Source organism: Mangifera indica, chromosome 14 (assembly GCF_011075055.1).
Source record: "Mangifera indica cultivar Alphonso chromosome 14, CATAS_Mindica_2.1, whole genome shotgun sequence".
Taxonomy (NCBI): Eukaryota; Viridiplantae; Streptophyta; class Magnoliopsida; order Sapindales; family Anacardiaceae; genus Mangifera; species Mangifera indica.
This window is the reverse complement of record NC_058150.1, coordinates 8294177-8318006: the sequence shown is the minus strand read 5'-3', so window position 1 is coordinate 8318006 and position 23830 is coordinate 8294177. Positions and strand designations below refer to the sequence as shown.

Genomic DNA, 23830 nt, shown 5'->3' with positions numbered 1-23830 from the left:
AAACTACATAATTACGAACAACATTATAGTTATCTTGACTATCAAAGGAGCTATAAATGGAGAACTCTCTTGTGATATTCTCATATCACCATCGATATCTTGTAACAAGATTAATAATAAATAGTTGATAAAAGTATTTGACAAAGATGACAAGCTTAACAAACAACACTATACTTACCAATACTCTCAGGATGTTGACAATATCAGTAATCACAAATAAACAATTCATCAAAGTTATTGACTGACATAACACAAGTCAAAATAAGGTCCTTCGCATCTTCACGCAGCGAGTCAACATTTTACATGCTTCCACGCATCAAAATAGTGCCTGCACACGTCGAGAGTGAGCCACACGCGCTAGAAGTAGATTCTCATGTGCCTCCATATGCTCACATGCGTCGAGACCTAGTGGTTTGATCGTGATTGGGCAATGTTGACCGTTGACCAATCAAACATTGATCGTGACAGTCATCTTACTCGTGCGTTGAGTTCGAGTTAGGTCATCCAGTTGATCAGGTAGGTTCACTTGTTGACTGACGGGGTTTTGATCAACAGGTTGACCAATCAGGTTTTTCCAACTTGATTATGACTTGGATTATGCAATAAATCCTAAATTTTGGGTTGTTTAATTGGTCCTCTTGCAGCCATTTTCTGACAATGGAACCATGGGACGTTTGCAACCCATTGGCCAATCATCCTTTTTAGACCAACGACCCGTCATGGGTAGACTTAGATCTAACAATTGTCAACAAAAATATGATGAAATCGATCAAGTAATAATTTTAGCTATACAACAGTTTTCATAAGTCTATGCAACAATGATTTCAGCTTTACAAATCAATCCCTTATTAACAATGGTTTATGCAAAAGGAAAAACTCATTCGGGAAATAAAACAAACATCTTAAGTGCAAGGAACAAAATGCTTCTCAAATGCTTATTATCAAATACCCAATGTGCATAGAATCAAGAGAACCCAATAAGCTTCTCCGATAAAATTTTTATTATCAAACACCCATCATGCATAGAATTAAGATAACCCAATTGGCTTCCCCAATAACAAAAAGAAGATGAAAATGGTTGAAAAAGATGGATTTAAGGTCGGCAATACTAGATGTAAAAGTAGTTGTCAAAAATGGTGACCAAAATTTGACGATGAGGCTGGTAGGTGGATCTAGTTTTCTGCAAAGGTGAGGAAAGAGAGTAGGAGAAACCCAAGAAGAAGAGAAAAAGATTTTGGAAGCTAATTAATTTTGCATTGAATAAATAAAAAGATAAATATTTAGTGTCACTTTTGAGCTAATCATTTTTATTAACACAAAATTGCGTTTTTGTCCATTTATTCTAAATTTTTTTGTTTAGTAGAGTTATAATTTAGGTAGAAAAATGCTATTAATGCTAATTACAAGTAAAAAAAAGTGTTTTTATATCAAACCTTGACTAAGAAAATCTTAATTACTCATAATTATATAAATATGGTAACTAATAAAATTGAATATGTTTTAAGATTGTTAATAAGATTTTATGTTAGTAACCATATATAAGAAAAAATCATATATAAAAAATAGAATTAAAATGAAAATGTATTAAAAAATTAATAATATTGACTTCAGGATTATAAGTAGGAAAAATTTCAATTTAACAAGTAGAATATCAAAAAAGAAAATTTAGAACAACTTAGGGTTTTTTATTTTTGGGCAACCGAGGACCATGCTTATACTAGTTGAATAGGTAAACTTTGGACACAGTGACAAAACAACTTAAGATTACCTCATCGCTCATGTGCAAAAGGATTTAAACAATGTTTTTTTCAATTCCCATGATGCAATAACGGAGGAATAAGAATAGAGATACCATTATTAAAACCTATTTTCCAAAACATCCCTCATAAATGCATAGGGGTGTTCAAAATTATCTAATAATTGAATTTAATCGATTGTTTAATAAAAAAATAGGTTATTTGAAAAATCGATTTAGATACCAATTCAAGTGTAACATTTTTGGTCAAATAACTCAATTCACTGTCAAAATATTGTCCACTTTGGATATATAATCTATCATGGTTTTGCTTTTGAGTTTTGCAATAAAAAACACGTCTAAACAATTTAAAGAACTCATAGTTATTTAACTAGTTAAATTCTCTCATCTCTAACCAATGTGGGATACATAGACAGAGTACAGATAGACTCAACATCTCTCTCGTACTTTGCTGATGTGGAATTTGCCTAAGGATATCACATACACCCCTTTTCTCATGGGACCGAGTATTCTTGTTGAGGTTTGTCCTACCATCATTTAAGAGGACATGCAAAACCACTTTAATACCATTTGTAATATCTCTGGTTTAATAGTTAGACCCACAGTCAAGACATTGTCTACTCTAAAGACACAATACATTATAGTTTTGCTTCTAGATTTTATAATTGAAAACATATTTTAATAGTTTAAGGAGCTCACAAGTTATTTAACTAGTCAAATTCTCCTATCCTTAACTGATGTAGGATACACAGACAGAGTACAAATAGACCCAATATCCCTTTCATGTTTTGTTGATGTAAAATTTGTCTAAGGGTATCACATCAAGAATATTTTTAGTTTGATTACCAAGTTGTCTATTTTTCAAATCTAGTTAATTGAATCGAATCTATTTTTAAAAAATTGAATAAGAAATTAATAAAATATTAAACATTTTAAAAAATGAAAAAATATAATAAAATAAGATAATTTTTTAAGTTTTGTTAAAAATTGATTAACTAAATATTCGGTTCAATTAATCGGTATTTTCAGTTCGATTTAAAATCAATTAATCTTTAAATTGACTCGATTTCAATTTATGATTTTCTTCAAATCAAAAATTTGGTTTGGTTCAAAAAACTGATAAATCGGTTCGATTAACCAATTTTGAATACCTTTATAAATGCATCTTGTAATGCATCTTTGTTCAGGAAAATATTCATCACTCGAAAAACCTCAGATGCCACTCACTACTCCATCAATATTAGATGTTGATAAATGTTTAGAGAAATGAGATAGCCAATGAATTGAATAGCAAATTGTTTGTTTCTCAATAGCAAAAAATGGTGTTAGATCAGTCACAATCTCGACTGATATGTGAAAGTTAAGCGGACTTAGATGTTGAGTTCCTTCCATACCTTTGGTATTATGATTAACATTCATCATCTCCTCAAACACAGGTTTCTCAACCAAAATATTGTCCATTTCATCACCATGGTTGAACCTTAAATCATAATGCTTTCTTGTTGTCAATATACCTAATTATCTATAGTTGACAATAACTCAATATCGAACACATCTTCTTTTACATCATTTCTAGGCTACTAAATATTAATATTTAGCTTGAAGGGAGACCAATAATGTTCCCCCGTTAATGGATTAAAAGGTTCGCCATGCATATTTATTGTCTTAGCATGCAAGTTAATCCCAACTCTCAAATATATGTCCTTTAATACCAACTACCGAATTATAGAGTTTCCCCAATTATAGAGTTTATCTAGTTTTGTCTTCTTCTTTTTTCAGTTGAGCCGTTATAGCACATAAGCAAGCTTTACGATGCACATGGCACAACATAAAATACGCCATACCAATACTTTAGAGCCATAATCTTAAATTTATAATACAGACCAAACACCCATTGTCAAATAGAAGCAAATTACCTAAAAGTAGAAAAAAAATTGATGAATTAATAGGAGATGCATTTGCAATTCCAAGAAACAACCCTAATGAGAAACAAAAGATTCAAGTAGAAACCAAAACATATCAAACCAACATTTGGCACTTGAAAGCATAGACTGCTAAGAGGAAACACTAGGTCAACCAAACAAATGCATAGTTTGTACTAATAAGCAAAGCCCTAAATCAAATATTGATACTAAGCAATAAACAGAAGTCCCTCTTTTCCCTTTTGTTTTTCGTGTTTACAATACTATGACTTTAGCTTTTCCCTTTTCCCTTTTGTTTTTCATACAGAAGTCCAGTATGAATTTCATATCAATATAGACTAAGATCAAGACCGGGCAAACAAAACCCATCCATAACAAAACTCAGTCCACATCAACAGAAGATCACATGCACAATGCTTGAAACTCCTAGCAAAACCAAACCCATTTTTCAAAGACAATTCCACATCAACAATCTTATATTTAAATGCATATATATGAGACAAACCAACCAATTTGTAAATGTATATACACAAGACAAACCAACCAATTTTATATGTAAACCAAAGTAGACCATGGATCGGTTCACGATTGAATTGGTCAGTTGGGTTTGGTTTTGATAACACTAGTATAAACCTCAATAATACTGTAATAAAAAAGTATCACAGTCATATTTGTTAACACAGGAGTGCTATTAAATATTTGCCATGCATAGGGTGAAGCAATATTTACAATGTGGGGTTATTAGATATTTGAGCATGCAAGAGTTAAATAGATACTATATCATGTCTAGTTATTTGCCATTTAACCATCTAGGGGCTAAATTGATAGCTTATCCTATAGATATGGGGTAAATTGATGTTTAACAAATTTTGTATTATTTTTAGTTACTTATGTATGTGTGAATAAATTGATTTTTTCTAAATTTGGTATTAAAATTTTTAAAGCATATTTATAGTTACTCTATCTAATAAAACTTTGAAATTTGTTTATTAATTAGAGGTGAATTCGAACCAAGTTCTGTCTTATTTTTTAAATATTCCAGTTTATATCTGAGACAGTAAGAGTATGTTTTTACTTTAATATCTAATAAAATTTTGGAATTTGTTTGTCAATTAGTGTTAAATTTGAATCAAGGCAACTCAATCTTGTTTGTCAAAGATTTCAGTTTGTATCTAAGCCAATAAGAGTTGTGGTTGAGTGCTACTTATTTTCTTCAATAAGGTTTAGAAACTGAATTATTTTTCCCTTTAAATCTTTTTAACCCCATGGCCATTTTCTGCATTGGTGTCAGCTAGATTTCATTTTTAGTAATTAGAATATGAGAGAAAGGCTAAGTTATGGCCAGGATTTTCATCTCGGCTAGACATTGCACTTGCATTCTTGTACTTTACTTGATCATAGGTAATTGCGCGTAGATTATTTGTACAATATGTAATTTTGTTCCCAACTCACACTAACTTGTAGATTTCACCTAATGCTTCTTATTTGAAACTACGATAGGATAGTCTGCTTGAGCCTGTGAAAAACTGAGTACTGCCATGAATAGTCAGCCTAAAGACCTTGTTTGTATAGAAAAGGTTCCATAGCTATTGGAATGCGTTCTTTGTCATAATTAAGTTCTTTTCATGTACTGTTAACATCAAGGTTTCAATTGAGAGAAATGTTCTGATCTTTATGAGAGTTATTCATTATTGTTGTATGAAATAATGTAGCATTATCATTGAAGTGGCCAATCCTTATTCAGAGCTTCTGGGATTCTAAAAGAACAGCACAATCATCCATCCTTGAACATAGTGAGGCCGTACAATGCAGTGAGGATAATTTCTTCTTTGAGGAAAGCGAAAAAGAGAAGCGTACTAAGCGGATTCAGGTAGGTACAGCACAAATCACCGAATGCCCTCATAACAATTCTGGTTTCACTAGAATTTCCTCATGGGACGCCAATGTGACACTTCTCAGAATGTCATCATTTCAGTACATAAGTAAATAGATGCAAAAGCTGAATTTACACTCGTGAAGGCCATGAAAGAAAAACTCAGAACTTGAATTGGGATTTCAGGTGTCAGTGAAGGCGTGAAACAGAATAAATTTTAGAGGACAGAATCTTATTTACTTGTGCTGTATGAGGTCTTGTCCTTCTTTACATCATTTAGTCCGAATGACTATTTTTCCACCCCGAATGACTAGTTCATTGATTCCCACTGTCGGTAAACACACCAATCCTGCTATTTGAGATATTTATAGAAATTAATCTTTCCAAATTAGCTATTGATTCGAAAGACTATAAATACAATATAAATTTGTGCAATTAAAGTGAATACCAAATTAGGTATCATTTACTATTATACAATTTGATGATTTTGACTTAACCATAAACAACATTCCATCACCTAATTTAAAACCCATTTTAATTACACATAGTTATTAATTGTTATTCTATGCATGTTGTTGCTTCAAGACATTGTTCTTATAATTTTACTCAAAGAATTAAATGGAAAAAATTTAGCTGGCTAATGGAAAATGACAAGGTTTATGTTCAATATTTACAAGTGAAAGAAAGATTGCTCCAACATTACTTTTCAGCAATTACCTTATTAGTGCCTCAGATGGGGTTTTGTCATACATTTCTTATATATAAATGCTCTTGCTTTATATAAAGAGAGAAATTAATGTGAATAATAGCAAACCTTAACCCATGTACATTATGCTATACATGACAAGCCCTATATTTATTTAAAAAAATGTACATGGAACCATTGCATTCTAGTTTTGGTCAGATATATGAATTTAACCATATTTCTGAAAAATTATTGTTGAAGCCTAGAAACTTGATAGCCTAATATTACCTAACGGATAAACTGAAACAGACGAAATCGCCAATTTGCGTGTAGCCAGGTTGTTTTACCTATATCATTCAGCAACTGGTCTTCTAATTTTTCGCAGTCCTTTGTGATCAAAATTAATGACAGCCATATGCTTAGACAATCCAGTTTGCATGCATGTGTATATATATATATAACAAAGAAGCAAGAGCTTGAACATTGTCAAAAGACAGAGACTTTCATTTACAGTCATTGTAGATTACCTCACTACACAGTAATCGTCTCACCTTCTTTCTTTTTCTTTCCTACCCGAAAGTATGACGGTCGATAACACCGCCTTTAGAACCGCTGTCGGCATTGCTGGTTAGTCTTCCAAAACTCTCGTAAACTTTGTATGCATGCATGTGAATAAAGGGACGTCAATGGCCTTTGATCTAATGAATTTGTTTTCTTATGATTTTGGCAGGAAATGTAATCTCTTTCGGCCTGTTTCTTTCCCCATTGTAAACTTCTATGTCCACTTTTAGATTAGCATAATGTGATTATTGTTAATTAAGGCCATTTAATTAAATCATGTGGATGAATTAATGCAGCCCAACAATGATGAAAATACACAAGCAAAAATCAGTACAAGCGTTCAGGCCTGATCCATACTTAGCCACTGTTCTGAACTGCATTATGTGGATGTTCTACGGTTCCCCCGCTGTCACACAAGACAATCTATTGGTTATTACTATCAACGTCGCAGGTTTCATCATGGAGATCGGCTATGTTACCGTCTTCTTAATCTATTCTCCCTGGGCAAAGCGCGTATGGAATTATATATTCATTCATATAAAAGCATAAGTAATGATATAATTCACTATTTGTTTTCATATATTAATAAGATTGTTGCTGTGTAATTTCAGAAGAAGATTATGCTGGTTCTTCTAGTTGAAGTAGTATTCGCAGCTGTTGTGATTTTCATTACCTTGTTTTTCTTCCATACCCTTAAAGATAGAGCTATGATCGTGGGCATTGTGTGTATCGTCTTCAATGTAATTATGTACACTTCTCCTTTAACAGTCATGGTAAGTTAATCCATCTTTCTTGCTTAATCGGATTACAGTGTTAATTAATGTTTAATATCCTTGTATTATATGTACTAATTGAGTTCTCTTTTCTTGAAGAAAATGGTGATCAACACCAAGAGCGTCAAGTACATGCCGTTTACTCTCTCATTAACCAACTTCTTGAATGGTTGCGTCTGGGTTCTTTATGCCATTCTTAAAGCAGATCCATACGTCTTGGTAAGATAGCATTCATCAAGAAGAAATATTAAGTTTGTATAAGATATCATGATTTGTTTAATCTAAATATTTTTATGTAACATTTTTTTTTGTAGATACCCAATCTTTTAGGAACAATATCTGGCATAGTGCAGCTCGTATTATATGCAACGTACTATCAAACGACAAGTTGGGACCAGGACGATGAAGAAGATAGACCACCAGAGGTTCAACTCTCCAGCGCTTGATATATCAATGTAAAGACAAATTGGCCCTTCTTGACAATTCGACCGTGAAATGTGCTGAAAAAACTGTACAAAAATAAATATATCAATGGAAAATACAATTCATTATCCAAAGACCAAAAAAAGTTAGGCAGGTATTTCCAATTCTATTTACAATTACCTTCTTAATAACATGTCAAATGGCTGGAAAATCCTCCATGAAGGTGGGGTTTACCACATCAGCCCTCATGATTAGCTGGTGTAATGACATATAAACATATAAATAACTTTCTTAAAATTACATTAATTAAACGAAACCCATTATTCACGACTATATACCTTGATTATCATTCACTATGATAGGATATCAACCACCTCATTCTCCCAAAAGGGAATGCCAATTACCTCTTTAATGTCACTTGGGGGATGTCTGTTGTGTAATATAGTTTGATATTTTGCAACAACAAATAAATAACGATTCAACGTATTAGACTCACCTCCGAAAACTACATAATTACGAATAATATTGTACTTATCCTTACTATCAAAGGAGGCATAAATAAAGAACTTTCTTGCAATATTCTCTTATCACCCTCGATATTTTGTAACAAGATTAACAATAAATATTTGATCAAAGTATTTGACAAAGATGACAAGGTTAACAAACAACACCATACTTACCCCCCTTGTCAGGGCAAATATCAATGTGGGATCTCCCCGCAATGGTATTTCTATATTCTCGGGATGTTGACAATATCAACAAGCACAAATAAACAATTGATCAAAGTTATTGACTAACATAACACAAATCTATACTAACTCAAGTCAAAATAAGGGCTTACGCGTCTTCACACGCAGAGTCAACATTGCATGTGCTTCCACTCACCAAAATAGTGCCTACACACATCGAGAGTGAGCCACACGCACTAGAAGTAGATTCCCATACTCCTCCATATGTTTGCATGCATCGAGAACTTGTGGTTTAACCATGATTGGTCAATGTTGACCATTGCCCAATCAAATGTTGACCATGACAATTGTCCTACTCGTAGGTTGAGTTCAGGTCGGGTTACCCAGTTGATCAGGTAGGTTCACTTAGTAACTGACTGGTTTTAACCAACAAGTTAGGCAATCGGGGTTTTCCAACCTGATTACGACCTGGATTGTGCAATAAATCCTAAATTTTGAGCTATTTAATTGGTTGTCTTCTAGCCATTTTCTGACAATGGAACCTAGGGCTTTTGCAACCTTTGGTCGACCGTCCTTCTCAAACCAATGACCCGTCATGGGTAAACCTAGACCCAACAATTATCAACAAAAATATGGTGAAATCTATTAAGTAATAGTTTTAGCTATACAACAATTCTCATAAGTCTATGCAACAATGATTTCAGCTTTATAAATCAATCCCTTATTAACTATGGTTTCTACAAAAGGAAAAACTCATTCTAGCAATAAAACAAACATCTTAAGTGTAAGGAACAAAATGCTTCTCACATGCTTATTATCAAACACTCAATGTGCATAGAATCAAGAGAACCCAATAAGCTTCTCCGATAAAATTTTTATTATCGAACACCCAATATGTATAGAATCAAATAACCTAATTGGTTTCCCCAATGACAAAAGGAAGATGATAATGGTTGAAAAAGATGGATTTAAGGTCGACAATAGTAGATGTAATAGTAGTTGTCAGAAATAGTGACCAAAATTTGACGATGAGGTTGGTAGGTGGATCTAGTTTTCTGCAAAGGCAAGGAAATAGAGCAGGAGAAACCCAAGAGGAAGAGAAAAAGATTTTGGAAGCTAATTAATTCTGCATTGAATAAATAAAAAGATAAACATTTAGTCTAACGTTTGAGATAATCATTTTTATTAACACAAAATTACCTTTTTGTCCATTATTCTAAATTTTTTGTTAGTAGAGTTATAATTTGGGTAGAAAAATGTTATTAATGCTAATTACAAGTAAAAAAAGTGTTTTTATATCAAACCTTGACTAGGAAAATCTTAATTACTCATAATTATATAAATATGGTAACTAATAAAATTGAATATGTTTTAAGATTGTTAATAAGATTTTATGTTAGTAACCTTATATAAGAAAAAATCATATATAAGAAATAGAATTAAAATGAAAATGTATTAAAAAATTAATAATATTGACTTCAAGATTATAAGCAGGAAAAATTTCAATTTGACAAGTAGAATATCAATAAAGAAAATTTAGAACTTAAGGTTTTATATTTTTGGGTAATCGAGGACCACGCTCATAGTAGTTGAATAGGTAAACATAGGACACAGTGACCAAACAACTAAAGATTGCCTCCTCGCTCATGTGCAAAAGGATTTAAACAATGTTTTTTTCAATTCCCATGATGCAACAATGGAGGAATAAGAATAGAGACACCACTATTAAAACCTATTTTCCAAAACATGCCTCATGAATGCATAGAAGTGTTCAAAATTATCTGATAATTGAACTTAATCAATTGTTTAACCGAAAAATAGGTTATTTGAAAAATCAATTTAGATACCAGTTCAAGTGTAACATCTTTGGTCAAATAGCCCAATCCACTGTCAAAATATTGTCCACTTTGAACATATAATCTATCATAGTTTTGCTTTTGAGTTTTGTAATAAAAAACACGTCTTAACAATTTAAGGAACTCACAGTTATTTAACTAGTCAAATTCTCTCATCCTTAACCAATATGGGATACATAGACAGAGTACAGATAAACTCAGCATTTCTCTCGCACTTTGCTCATATGGAATTTGCCTAAGGGTATCACATACACCCCCTTTCTCATGGGACTGAGTATTTTCACTGAGGTTTGTCCTACTATCGCTTAAAAAGACATACAGAACCGCTTTGATACCATTTGTAATATCTCTGGTTAATAGTTAGACCTACAGTCAAGACATTGTCTACTCTAAAGATACAGTCTATTATAGTTTTACTTCTAGGTTTTACAATCTAAAACACATTTTAATAGTTTAAGGAGCTCATAAGCTATTTAACTAGTCAAATCCTCCTGTCTCTGACTGATGTAGGATACACAGACAGAGCACAAATAGACCCAACATCCTTTTCATGTTTTGTTGATGTAAGATTTGTCTAAGGGTATCATATCAAGAATATTTTTAGTTTGATTACTAGGTTGTCTATTTTTCAAATCCACTTAATTGAATCGAATCTATTTTTTTAGAAATTGAATAAGAAATTAATAAAATATTAAATATTTTTAAAAAATAATAAAATAGGATAATTTTTTAAGTTATGTTAAAAACTGGTTAACTAAAAATTCGATTCAATTAATTAGTATTTTTAATTCGATTTAACCCCAATTAATCTTTGAATTGACTTGATTTCAATTTATGATTTTCTTCAAACCAAAACTTTGGTTTGGTTCAAAAAACTGATAAACCGGTTCGATTAACTAATTTTGAATACCTTTATGAATGTATCTTGTAATACATCTTTGTTCATGAAAATATTCATCACTCGAAAAACCTCATATGCCACTCACTATTCCATCAATATTAGATGTTGATAGATGCTTAGAGAAATGAGATAGCCAATGAATTGAATCACAAATTGTTTGTTTCTCAATAGCAACATTTGGTGTTAGATCATCTCGAGTGATATGTGAAAGTTAAGCGGACTTAGATATTGAGTTCCTTTCATACCTTTGGTATTACGATTAAAATTCATCGTCTCCTCAAACACAGGTTTCTCAACCAAAATATTGTCCATTTCATCACCATGGCTAAACCTTAAATCATAATACTTTCTTGTTGTCAATATACCTAATCATTTATGGTTGACAATAACTGAATATCGAACACATCTTCTTTTACATCATTTCTGGGCTACTAAATATTAATATTTAGCTTTAAGGGACAGCAATAAAGTTCCCCCGTTACTGGATTAAAAGGTTCACCATGCATATTTATTGTCTTAGTATGCAAGTTATCCCAACTCTCAAATGTCCTTTAATACCAACTACCGAATTATAGAGTTTCCCCAATTATAGAGTTTATCTGGTTTTGTCTTTCTTTTTTTTTTCAGTTAAGCTGTTATAGCACATAAGCAAGCTTTCCGATGCACATGGCACAACATAAAATACGCCATACCAATACTTTAGAGCCATAATCTTGAATTTATAATACAGACCAAACACCCATTGTCAAATAGAAGCAAATTACCTAAAAGTAGAAAAAAATTGATGAATTAATAGGAGATGCATTTGCAATTCCAAGAAACAACCCTAATGAGAAACAAAAGATTCAAGTAGAAACCAAAACATATCAAACCAACATTTGGCACTTGAAAGCATAGACTGCTAAGAGGAAACACTAGGTCAACCAAACAAATGCATAGTTTGCACTAATAAGCAAAGCCCTAAATCAAATATTGATACTAAGCAATAAACAGAAGTCCCTCTTTTTCCCTTTTGTTTTTCGTTGTTTACAATACTACGGCTTTAGCTTTTCCCTTTTCCCTTTTGTATTTCATACAGAAGTCCAGTATGAATTTCATATCAATATAGACTAAGATCAAGACCTAGCAAACAAAACCCATCCATAACAAAATTCAGTCCACATCAACAGAAGATCACATGCACGAAGCTTGAAACTCCTAGCAAAACCAAACCTACTTTTCAAAGACAATTCCACATCAACAATCTTATAGTCACTATTGAAGTTTCTAACTTTAATGCCAAAAACACAGACTTTGTGCATAATTTAAGTACAATAAATCCATAGATATTTCATTTAAGAAATGCTAGACAAAATTGTTCGTCGAATTAGTATCAAATTCAACCCCATTGAAAACTAAATAAAAAGTTAAAAGAGTATTTTGAAGCTAACATTTGATAATTCAAAGCAAAAAAGAAATAAGAAAGGAGGATCTAAAGACTTATTGAATCAGAATCAGTGAGACTGAGAACCGAAAACCCACCAAAATCTGCAGGTTTCATGCGAATACAAGACAAGAAGTTTGAAGGATCTAAGTGAAATGACGGGTTTCGCCGCCCAGTCGAAACACAAACTCAGCTTACTTTTCCGTGTTTTCTCACTTATACTACACATCACAAATGATTATATGTTATATTAATTTTTTTGTTTTATTAGTTTCTTATTTAAGAAAATCTTCAGTAACTAAAATATATATATATAATTGTGAAATTAATTAGGTTAATTTCGTGTTATGAACCAAAACAAAATTGATCATATTTGTTTTTAAAGAGATACGATCATATTTTTAATTTAATATCAAATTATCTTTTATCTATTTTATATAAATTAATATTTTTAAAGTAAGATTAATAGTCAAACCGGTTACCTCACTAATTTATGATTCGATTGATTTAATTTGTTTTCAAATTATTATGTGTTTTTTAAATATTATAAAAACTTTACCATATTTTTTAAACATAAATTATGTATTTTAAAAATATATATTTGATATCATCCATCTAACTTTCTCCAATTAGAAACACTTGTCTTATTTTAGTCCACGAAAATCAATCCAATTTAGCTATTCTCTTTATAATTATATTTGTTTACTTTCAATAACAACTCTTCTTTTTTGAATTAATATTTGATTAACTGAAATAACAATTATCTAATCTCAATTAACTAGTCATTCATAATCTTTTTCACCACTACAACTTTGGCTTTCGTCTATTTGTAAATGTATATATACAAGACAAACCAACTAATTTTATATGTAAACCGAAGTAGACCATAGATTGGTTTACGATTGAATTTATCAGTCTGGTTTGGTTTTAACAACACTAGTATAAACCTCAATAATACCTTAATCAAAAAGTATCACAATCATATGTGTTAACATAGGAGTACTATTAGATATTTGCCATGCATAGGGTGAAACATATTTTACAATGTGGGGTTATCAGATATTTGAGCATGCAAGAGTTAAATAGATATTATATCATGTCTAGTTATTTGCCATTCAACCATCCAGGGGCTAAATTGATATCTTATCCTATAGATATGGAGTAAATTGATATTTAACAAATTTTGTATTGTTTTTAGTTACTTGTGTGTATGCGAATAAATTGATATTTTCTAAATTTGGTATCAAAATTTTTAAAGTATATTTGTACTTACTATATCTAACAAAACTTAGGAATTTGTTTATCAATTAGAGGTGAATCCGAACCAAACTCAGTTTTGTTTGTCAAATATTTCAATTTATATATAAGAGTTGTGGCTGAGTGCTACTTATTTTCTTCAATAAGGTTTAGAAACTGAATTTTTTTTTCCCTTTAAATCCTTTTAACCCCATGGTCATTTTCTGCATTGGTGTCAGCTAGATTTCATTTTTAGTAATTAGAATATGAGAGAAAGGCTGAGTTATGGCCAGGATTTTCATCTCGGCTGGACATTGCTTTTGCATTCTTGTACTTTACTTGATCATAGGTAATTGCGTGTAGATTATTTGTACAATATATAATTTTGTTCCCAATTCACACTAACTTGTAGATGTCACCTAATGCTTCTTATTTGAAACTACGATAGGATTGTCTGCTTGTGCCTGTGAAAAACTGAGTACTGCCATGAATAGTCAGCCTAAAAACCTTGTTTGTATAGAAAAGGTTCCATAGCTATTGGAATGCGTTCTTTGTCATAATTAAGTTCTTTTCATGTACTGTTAACATCAAGGTTTCAATTAAGAGAAATGTTATGATCTTTATGAGAGTTATTCATTATTGTTGTATGAAATAATGTAGCATTATCATTGAAGTGATCAATCCTTATTCAGAGCCTCTGGGATTCTAAAAGAACAGCACAATCATTCATCCTTGAACATAGTGAGGCCGTACAATGCTGTGAGGATAATTTCTTCTTTGAGGAAAGCAAAAAAAGAGAAGCTTTCTAAGCGGATTCAGGTAGGTACAGCACAAATCACTGAATGCCCTCATAACAATTCTGGTTTCACTAGAATTTCCTCATGGGACGCCAATGTGACACTTCTCAGAATGTCATCATTTCAGTACATAAGTAAATAGATGCAAAAGCTGAATTTACACTTGTGAAGGCCATGAAAGAAAAACTCAGAATTTGAATTTATACCCCCCTCCTCTCTTCATGTAATACACACTTCATCCAATTAAGCTTTCTTGCTTCTTCCTTTTGCTTCTTATCTCATTTCGGAAGCCTTGCTTCTATTCCTTTAATAAAATTTTGGTTATAGTTTCTATCATTTAATTAATTTCATTATATTTATAATACATTATCAACACAATCAGCTTAAGTATATTATATTTTTCTATTATATCGTTATACTGCTTATATATTATAAATACAAATATCTCAGTTGTGATATCCTAGTTATTTTTTAATTTTTGTTATGTTTCTATTTAATTTTTCTTTATAATTGTATCATATTTGCAACTCAAAGTTTACAAAATTATAAATCTGGACCTGAAGTCTTAAAACCTTTGAATCTAGACCTGAAGTTTAGAATACCATAAATCTAGACCTGAAGTTCTAAATATTATTTGTAACTTGAAGTTTACAAAATTATGAATCTGGACCTGTAGTCCTAAATATCATGAATCTGGATCTGAAATCCTAAACATCATTAGTAATCCGAAGTTTTCGAAATCATAAATTTAGACCTGAAGTTATAAATATCATTTGTAACCTGAAGTTTACAAAACCAAGAATCTGGACCAGAAGTCTTGATATTATTTGAATATTTATTTTTATTATAGTAATTGTATTCAATTTATTTGAATATTTATTTATTTGCATCTTTAGTTATTTGAATCTTTATATATATGAATCTTTATTTTTATTATGATAATTATATTCGATTTACAACCTGAAGTTTGTAAAATCGTGAGAATATATATATATATATGGGCCCAAAGTTCCAAGTTTTAGGATTTACAACTTGAAGTTTGTAAAATCGTGAAAATACATATATATGGGCCGAAAATCCCAAGTTTCATCAAAGTCTTTATTTTAGAATAATAATATCACTTTTGCAACTTGAAGTTTGCATAAAGTATGAAAAATATAGACTTGAAGTCTAAAATATAATCAGAATACTATTATAATATTCTGAATATTAATTACAAAACCAGAAGTTTTGTAGATATGGGATAATATATAGACCTGAAGCTTCCAAAAATTAATCCCAATATTTCTCCTATAAAATCATCTATTTTGTAAATATGAGATAATATTTGAACTTGAAGTTTCAAAGATTAACTCATATATATTGTCTGTAAAACCAAAAGTTTTATAAATATGACAATAATTAAACCTGAAGTTCCTAAAATTAGGTGGATAATATTAAATAGACTTTTTACATGAGTCTCCACCTAGAATTTATAAGCCTTGAAAAACTAACTAAATAAAATGTCCTAGAAGGAAAAATGCAAGGCTATTATCTTTCGGCATCATATCTTTGAAGGATTACAAGCCGAAATATGGATATAATGATAAATCCATTAAATTTGTGGAAAAGATAGATTTAAACATCATATTCAACAATATTCCCACTAGCTCTATAATTTAGTATAACTCTGTAATGTTCAGAATCTTTTCTTGAATGTGGAAGATAAAATATTATCCAAATTTTATTTTATGCTCCTGTAGTAACAATATCAGAAAAGAAAATTCTGAATTAATATTTTTTCATTATACATCGTTCTCTGAAGTAAACGCAACTACTAGAAGTAGTTATTATGAGTATGAGTAACTCATCCCATAAGTATTACATCATTCCCTGAAGTGAATGCAACTACTAGAAGTAATTATCATGAATGTGAGAAATAATAGAAAATTTTAGTCACCCCACCAGAAGTGGACTAAGATAGAAATAAAGTAAATTATAATGCAGAGTAAACCACAAAACAATAACTATGATTATAAATGTCATTGGTGGTGTACCTGTAATATATACAAACATTGGGTGGATCTATATTAAACATCCACAAGAATTAAATTTTTGATAAGTTAGATCCTATCGATTTAATGATTCTTGATGTTTCAAATCTTCTTTTAAAGAATAACAATATGGGCACTTGAATAGTGACAAGGATGCCTAAGATTTATATAAGTTCATCATATATATTTATTTTTGAGTCGTAAATATTATTTTATCTTCCAGTATCATGTTCTTTTCCTTTCAATGTTTTGTGTATGTTATAACTAACATAATTTTTAAATAAAAGGAAATGAACTCCAAAATTGAAGCATTGACTTCAAAAGCTGATGTGGGAGACATGTGTTTGTTGGATAGTGCAACAACGCACACAATTCTCAAGGAAAAGAAATTTTTCTTAACTTTAGCATTAATTGAAGCTAAAGTAAATACCATATCAGGATCAATTAATCTGATAGAAGGCTCTAGAAGAGCCACAATTATTTTAAATAATGGGGTCAAATTAAGCATCAATGATGTATTATATTCAAGTAGATCCAGAAAAAATCTACTAAGTTTTAAAGATATAAGAAAAAAATGGTTATCATCTTGAAACCATGAGTGAAAATGGTACAAAATTCATCTATATAACTAGTAATGCCTCCAGAAGAAGGCTTATACTAGAAAAATTATATGCTTTATCATCTGGATTGTATAATACAATCATAAAGACAATTGAAACCTACGTAGTATCGAACCAGAAGTTCGTTAATCCAAAAGCATTTATACCTTGGCATAACCGCTTAGACCACCCAAGATCTATAATGATTCATAGAATTATTGAAAATTCACATGGACATACATTACAGAATCATAAAATTTTATTATCTAGTGAACAATTTTGCACCGTCTGTTCTTAAGGCAAATTAGTAATAAGACCATCCCCTTCCAAAATTGGAGGTGAATTTCCATTATTTCTACAAAGGATTCAAGAGGATATATGTGAACCCATTCATCCACCAAGTGAGTCGTTTCGTTATTTTATGGTCTTAATTAATATATTTGCACGATGGTCTCATGTTTGTTTATTGTCTACTCGAAATGTTGTATTTGCTAAACTGTTAGCACAAATTATTAAATTAAAGGCACAATTCGCAAATTATTTGATCAAGTCAATACGGCTAGATAATGCTTGTGAATTTACATCCAAAATATTTTATGATTATTGCATGTCTAGGAGGATTAAGGCTGAATATCTAGTCTCGCATGTCCACACACAGAATGGATTAACTGAGTCTCTTACCAAACGACTCTAGGTAATTACATGTACTTTATTACTAAAAAGTCAATTACTTACTTGTATGTAGGCACATGTTATATTACATGTTACAGCTTTAATTCACTTACGACCTTCTTCTTATCATCAATATTCTCCCCTACAATTGGTCTTTGGTCACCAACCTGATATATCTCATTTGAGAATATTTGGTTGTACTGTATATATCCCCATTGTGTTCCCTCAATGCACAAAAATGGGACCCCAATATCGTTTGAGAATATATGTTAGATATAATTCACCATCTATTATCAGATACCTAGAACCATTAACATGTAATCTTTTTACTACATGATTTACAAATTGTCACTTTGATGAGACAATTTTTCCATCTTTAGGGAAACAAAATGCCTCCTGAAGTTAGGCACGAACTTACTTGGTATGTACCTACCATGTCTCATTTAGATCCTCGCATATCCCAAAATGAAACTGAAGTACAGATGATAGTGCGTTTATAAATTATTGTCAACCAAATGTCTGATGCATTTGTAGATACTGCAAAAGTGACAAAATTACATGTTTTAGCTGCTAATGCACTAATAAGAATCAATGTGACTACTGAATAGTCTATTCAAGTCGTAACTGATCAATCTACCTCACACTAGAAGTGTGGTAGACCTATTGGATTGAAAGATAGTGTTCCTCAAAAATGAAAGGCAAATAAACAAACAAATATCAATCATGATGATCCTAAGATAAATGAAAAATCCACACTCTCTAATACTCCTCCAGAATAGGTTATAGTTCCTGAAGAGACTAAAGCCCCTGAAGTGGCACAAACCCCTGAAGAACAGGAAAATAAGAATATTGAAATATCTTTAAATTATGTTCATATACGAGAAATGTGGAATTGTGAAACAATTATAATTGATGATATATTTTTATTTACAGTAGCTACTGAAATTCTGAATGATGATGATTTTGAACCACGTACTATGGCTAAGTACAAACAAAGACATGATTAGCCTAAATAGGAAGAAGCAATTCAAGAAGAATTAGCTTCTTTAGCAAAACGTCAAGTGTTTAGGCCTGTAATTCCAACACCTCAAGACGTATAACCCGTTGGATATAAATGAATATTTGTGAGAAAAAGTAATGAGAAAAATGAAATTGCTAGATATAAAGTCAAACTTGTAGCCCAAGGCTTTTCCCAAAGACCCAGTATAGACTTTGATAAAACATATGTATTTGTGATAGATATAATCATATTCAGATATTTAATCAGTTTAACAGTCTCTAAAGGATTGAATATGCGTCTAATGGATATAGTTATTGCTTATTTGTATGAAAATTTGGATACTGAAATTTATATGAAACTTCTTGAAGGATACAAATTGTCTGAAGCAAAAAGGGTTAATTCAAGAGGCATGCACTCAATTAAATTACAATGATCATTGTACGGAATAAAACAATCCAGATGTATGTGGTACAATCACTTCAGTGAATATTTGAAAAAAAAGAGTTATGTAAATGATTCTATATGCCCATGTGTCTTTATCAAAAGGTTAGAATTATGATTTGCTATTGTAGCAGTTTTTGTTGATGATATGAATTTAATTGGGACTTTTAAAGAGTTCTAAAAAACTGCTGAATATCTAAAAAAAGAACTTGAAATGAAGGATTTAGGGAAAACAAAATATTGTCTCGACCTGTAGATCAAGCACAATTCAAATGGAATACTTATCTATCAATTAGCGTATATTGAAATATTATTAAAACACTTTAATATGGATAAGACTTATCCTTTGAGTACCCCAATGGTTGTTCGATCTCTTGATCCAAAAAATGACCCATTTCGTCTTAAAAAAAAAAAGATGAAAAAATACTTGGTCTTGAAGTACCATATCTTAATGTCATTGGAGCTTTATTGTATTTGGCCCAATGCACGAGATTGGATATATCCTTCACAGTTAATTTATTGGCCCGATTTAGCTCTGCACAAACCCATCCCACTGAAACAGAATCAAACATATACTTCGTTACCTATATGGAACTAGAGATTTTTTTACCCCCATAAGGCCCGTTCACATATAGGATATGTTTTCACTTATAATGACATAACAATATCATGACGCTCTACCAAACAGACCTTGGTTGCAACTTCTTTAAATCATTCAAAAATTTTAGCTCTCCATGAAGCCAGTCGAGAATGCATATAGTTACGGTCTGTTATCCATCATATCTAGAATGCATGCAGTCTTCTTTTTACAATAGACACTCCTTCCATATTATATGAAGATAATACAACATGTATTACCCAAATTGGAGGTGGATATATTAAAGGAGACAAAACCAAACATATCTCATTAAAGTTCTTTTATACTCATGAGCTCCAACAGAGCAAAAAAATTAATGTCAAGCAAATAAGATCCAGTGAGAATCTTGCAGATTTGTTCACTAAGACACTATTGACATCAACATTTGAGAAGTTAGTGTATAATATTGGTATGCGGTGGCTCAATAAGCAACCAAATTAATCCTACTACAAAGATGGGGAGCATCCATCAAGGGGAGCATTTGTCAAGCAAGTTTTTTAAAGTTTATCACATATTGGACAAAAGGTACACTGTACTATTTTTTTGTTCACTAGGTTTTGTCCCACTGGGTTTTCCTAGTAAGGTTTTTAATTAGGTAGTTTAAGTATGTCTAACGCCAACTTACAGAACATTTAATAATTATGTTTCTTTACTTTGGTTTTTATCCTACTAAGTTTTTCCTTAGCAATGTTAATATAATTATCTGTAAGTAGTGAAAATTCAAAGAAGAGTGTTACAGAAGGTGGATTTTCCACCACATGTATTTGACTTCGCCCAAAAGATAATGGGAAGGCATTAAATGCCTTGGAAAATTGGCTTGGAAAATTGTCATTTTTGTTGACTAGAGGGGCGGCAAAATTTCCTATAAATACCCTCTCCTCTCTTCATATAATACACACTTCATCCAATCAAGCTTTCTTGCTTCTTCCTTTTGCTTCTTATCTCATTTTGGAAGCCTTCCTTCTATTCCTTTAATAATTAGTTATAGTTTCTATTATTCAATTAATTCCATTATATTTATAACAATATTAAGAAAATCTTCAGTAACTAAAATATATATATATAATTGTGAAATTAATTAGGTTAATCTCGTGTTATGAACCAAAACAAAATTGATTATATTTGTTTTTAAAGAGATATGATCATATTTTTAATTTAATATCAAATTATCTTTTATCTATTTTATATAAATTAATGTTTTTAAAGTAAGATTAATAACCAAACCGATTACCTCACTAGTTTATGATTCGATTGATTTAATTTGTTTTCAAATTATTATGTGTTTTTTAAATATTATAAAAAATTTAACATATTTTTTAAATATAAATTATATGTATTTTAAAAAAATATATTTGATATCATCCATCTAACTTTCTCCAATTAGAAACACTTGTCTTATTTTAGTCCACGAAAATCAATCCAATTTAGCTATTCTCTTTATAATTAGTATTTGTTTACTTTCAATGACAACTCTTCTTTTTTGAATTAATATTTGATTAACTGAAATAACAATTATCTAATCTCAATTAACTAGTCATTCATAATCTTTTTCATCACTACAACTTTGGCTTTTGTCTATTTGTAAATGTATATATACAAGACAATCCAACTAATTTTATATGTAAACCAAAGTAGACTATAGATCGGTTTACGATTGAATCGATTAGTCTGGTTTGGTTTTAATAACACTGGTATAAACCTCACTAATGCCTTGATCAAAAAGTATCACAATCATATTTGTTAACATAGGAGTGCTATTAGATATTTGCCATGCATAGGGTGAAACAATATTTACAATGTGGGGTTATCAAATATTTGAGCATGCAAGAGTTAAATAGATATTATATCATGTCTAGTTATTTTCCATTTAACCATCTAGGGGCTAAATTGATATCTTATCCTATAGATATGGGGTAAATTGATAGTTAACAAATTTTGTATTGTTTTTAGGTGCTTGTGTATGTGTGAATAAATTGATATTTTCTAAATTTGGTATCAAAATTTTTTAAAGTATATTTATACTTACTATATCTAATAAAACTTAGGAATTTGTTTATCAATTAGAGGTGAATTCGAACCAAACTCAGTCTAGTTTGTCAAATATTTCAGTTTATATCTAAGGCAATAAGAGTTGTGGCTTAGTGCTACTTATTTTCTTCAATAAGGTTTAGAAACTGATTTTTTTTTCCCTTTAAATCCTTTTAACCCCATGGCCATTTTCTGTATTGGTGTCAGCTAGATTTCATTTTTAGTAATTAGAATATGAGAGAAAGGCTAGACATTGCACTTGCATTCTTGTACTTTACTTGATCATAGGTAATTGCGTGTAGATTATTTGTACAATATATAATTTTGTTCCCAGTTCACACTAACTTGTAGATTTCACCACATGCTTCTTATTTGAAACTACGATAGGATAGTCTGCTTGAGCCTGTGAAAAACTGAGTACTGCCATGAATAGTCAGCCTAAAAACCTTGTTTGTATAGAAAAGGTTCCATAGCTATTGGAATGCATTCTTTGTCATAATTCAGTTCTTTTCATGTACTGTTAACAGCAAGGTTTCAATTGAGAGAAATGTTATGATCTTTATGAGAGTTATTCATTATTGTTGTATGAAATAATGTAGCATTATTCAGAGCCTCTGGGATTCTAAAAGAACAGCACAATCATTCATCCTTGAACATAGTGAGGCCGTACAATGCTGTGAGGATAATTTCTTCTTTGAGGAAAGCAAAAAAGAGAAGCTTACTAAGCGGATTCAGGTAGGTACAGCACAAATCACTGAATGCCCTCATAACAATTCTGGTTTCACTAGAATTTCATCATGGGACGCCATGTGACACTTTTCAGAATGTCATCATTTCAGTGCATAAATAAATAGATGCACAAGCTGAATTTAAACTCGCGAAGGCCATGAAAGAAAAACTCAGAATTTGAATTGGGGCTTCAGGTGTCAGTGAAGGGGTGAAACAGAATAAATTTTAGAGGAAAGAATCTTATTTACTTGTGCTGTATGAGGTCTTGTCCTTCTCCACATCATTTAGACCGGGCGACTATTTGAGATATTTATAGAAATTAATCTTTTCAAATTAGGTATTGACACCAAAGACCATAAATGCAAAAAAAAATTGTGCAATTAAAATGAATATCAAATTAGATATCATTTATTATTAAACGATTTGATGATTTTAAATTAACTATAGATGACATTCCAATACCTAATTTAATGCCCATACTTAGTACAAAGTCATTAATCGTTATTCTATGCATGTTGTTGCTTCAAGATATTGTTCTTATAATTATACTTAAAGAATTAAATGGAAAAAATTTAGCCGGCTAATGGAAAATGACAAGGATTATGTTCAATATTTACATTACTTTTCAGCAATTACCTTATTAGTGCCTCAGATGGGGTTTTGTCATATATTTCTTATATATAAATGCTCTTGCTCTATATAAACAGAGAAATTAATGTGAATAATAGCAAACCTTAACCCATGTACAGGACAAGCCCTATATTTATTTTAAAAAATATACATGGAACCATTGAAT

The 23830-nt window shown here is 30.9% G+C and overlaps 1 protein-coding gene across 1 annotated transcript; it reads left to right on the top strand.

Annotated features, from left to right (window-relative positions):
* Positions 1–6817: 6817 nt before the first annotated feature.
* Positions 6818–8073, top strand: LOC123195408 (bidirectional sugar transporter SWEET5-like). The gene is made up of 6 exons (XM_044609088.1): positions 6818–6863; positions 6967–7003; positions 7094–7310; positions 7409–7570; positions 7670–7789; positions 7885–8073. The coding sequence occupies exons 1-6, from the start codon at positions 6818–6820 to the stop codon at positions 8014–8016; spliced, it is 714 nt and encodes a 237-aa protein (XP_044465023.1). The 3' UTR covers positions 8017–8073.
* Positions 8074–23830: the final 15757 nt, after the last annotated feature.

Excerpts from the sequence above, each read along its gene's own strand:
- LOC123195408 (XM_044609088.1), top strand. The coding sequence starts at position 6,818 with ATGACGGTCGATAACACCGCCTTTAGAACCGCTGTCGGCATTGCTG. Across the intron at positions 6,864-6,966 it reads AACCGCTGTCGGCATTGCTG|GAAATGTAATCTCTTTCGGC; the intron begins GTTAGTCTTCCA and ends TGATTTTGGCAG. Across the intron at positions 7,311-7,408 it reads ATTCTCCCTGGGCAAAGCGC|AAGAAGATTATGCTGGTTCT; the intron begins GTATGGAATTAT and ends GTGTAATTTCAG.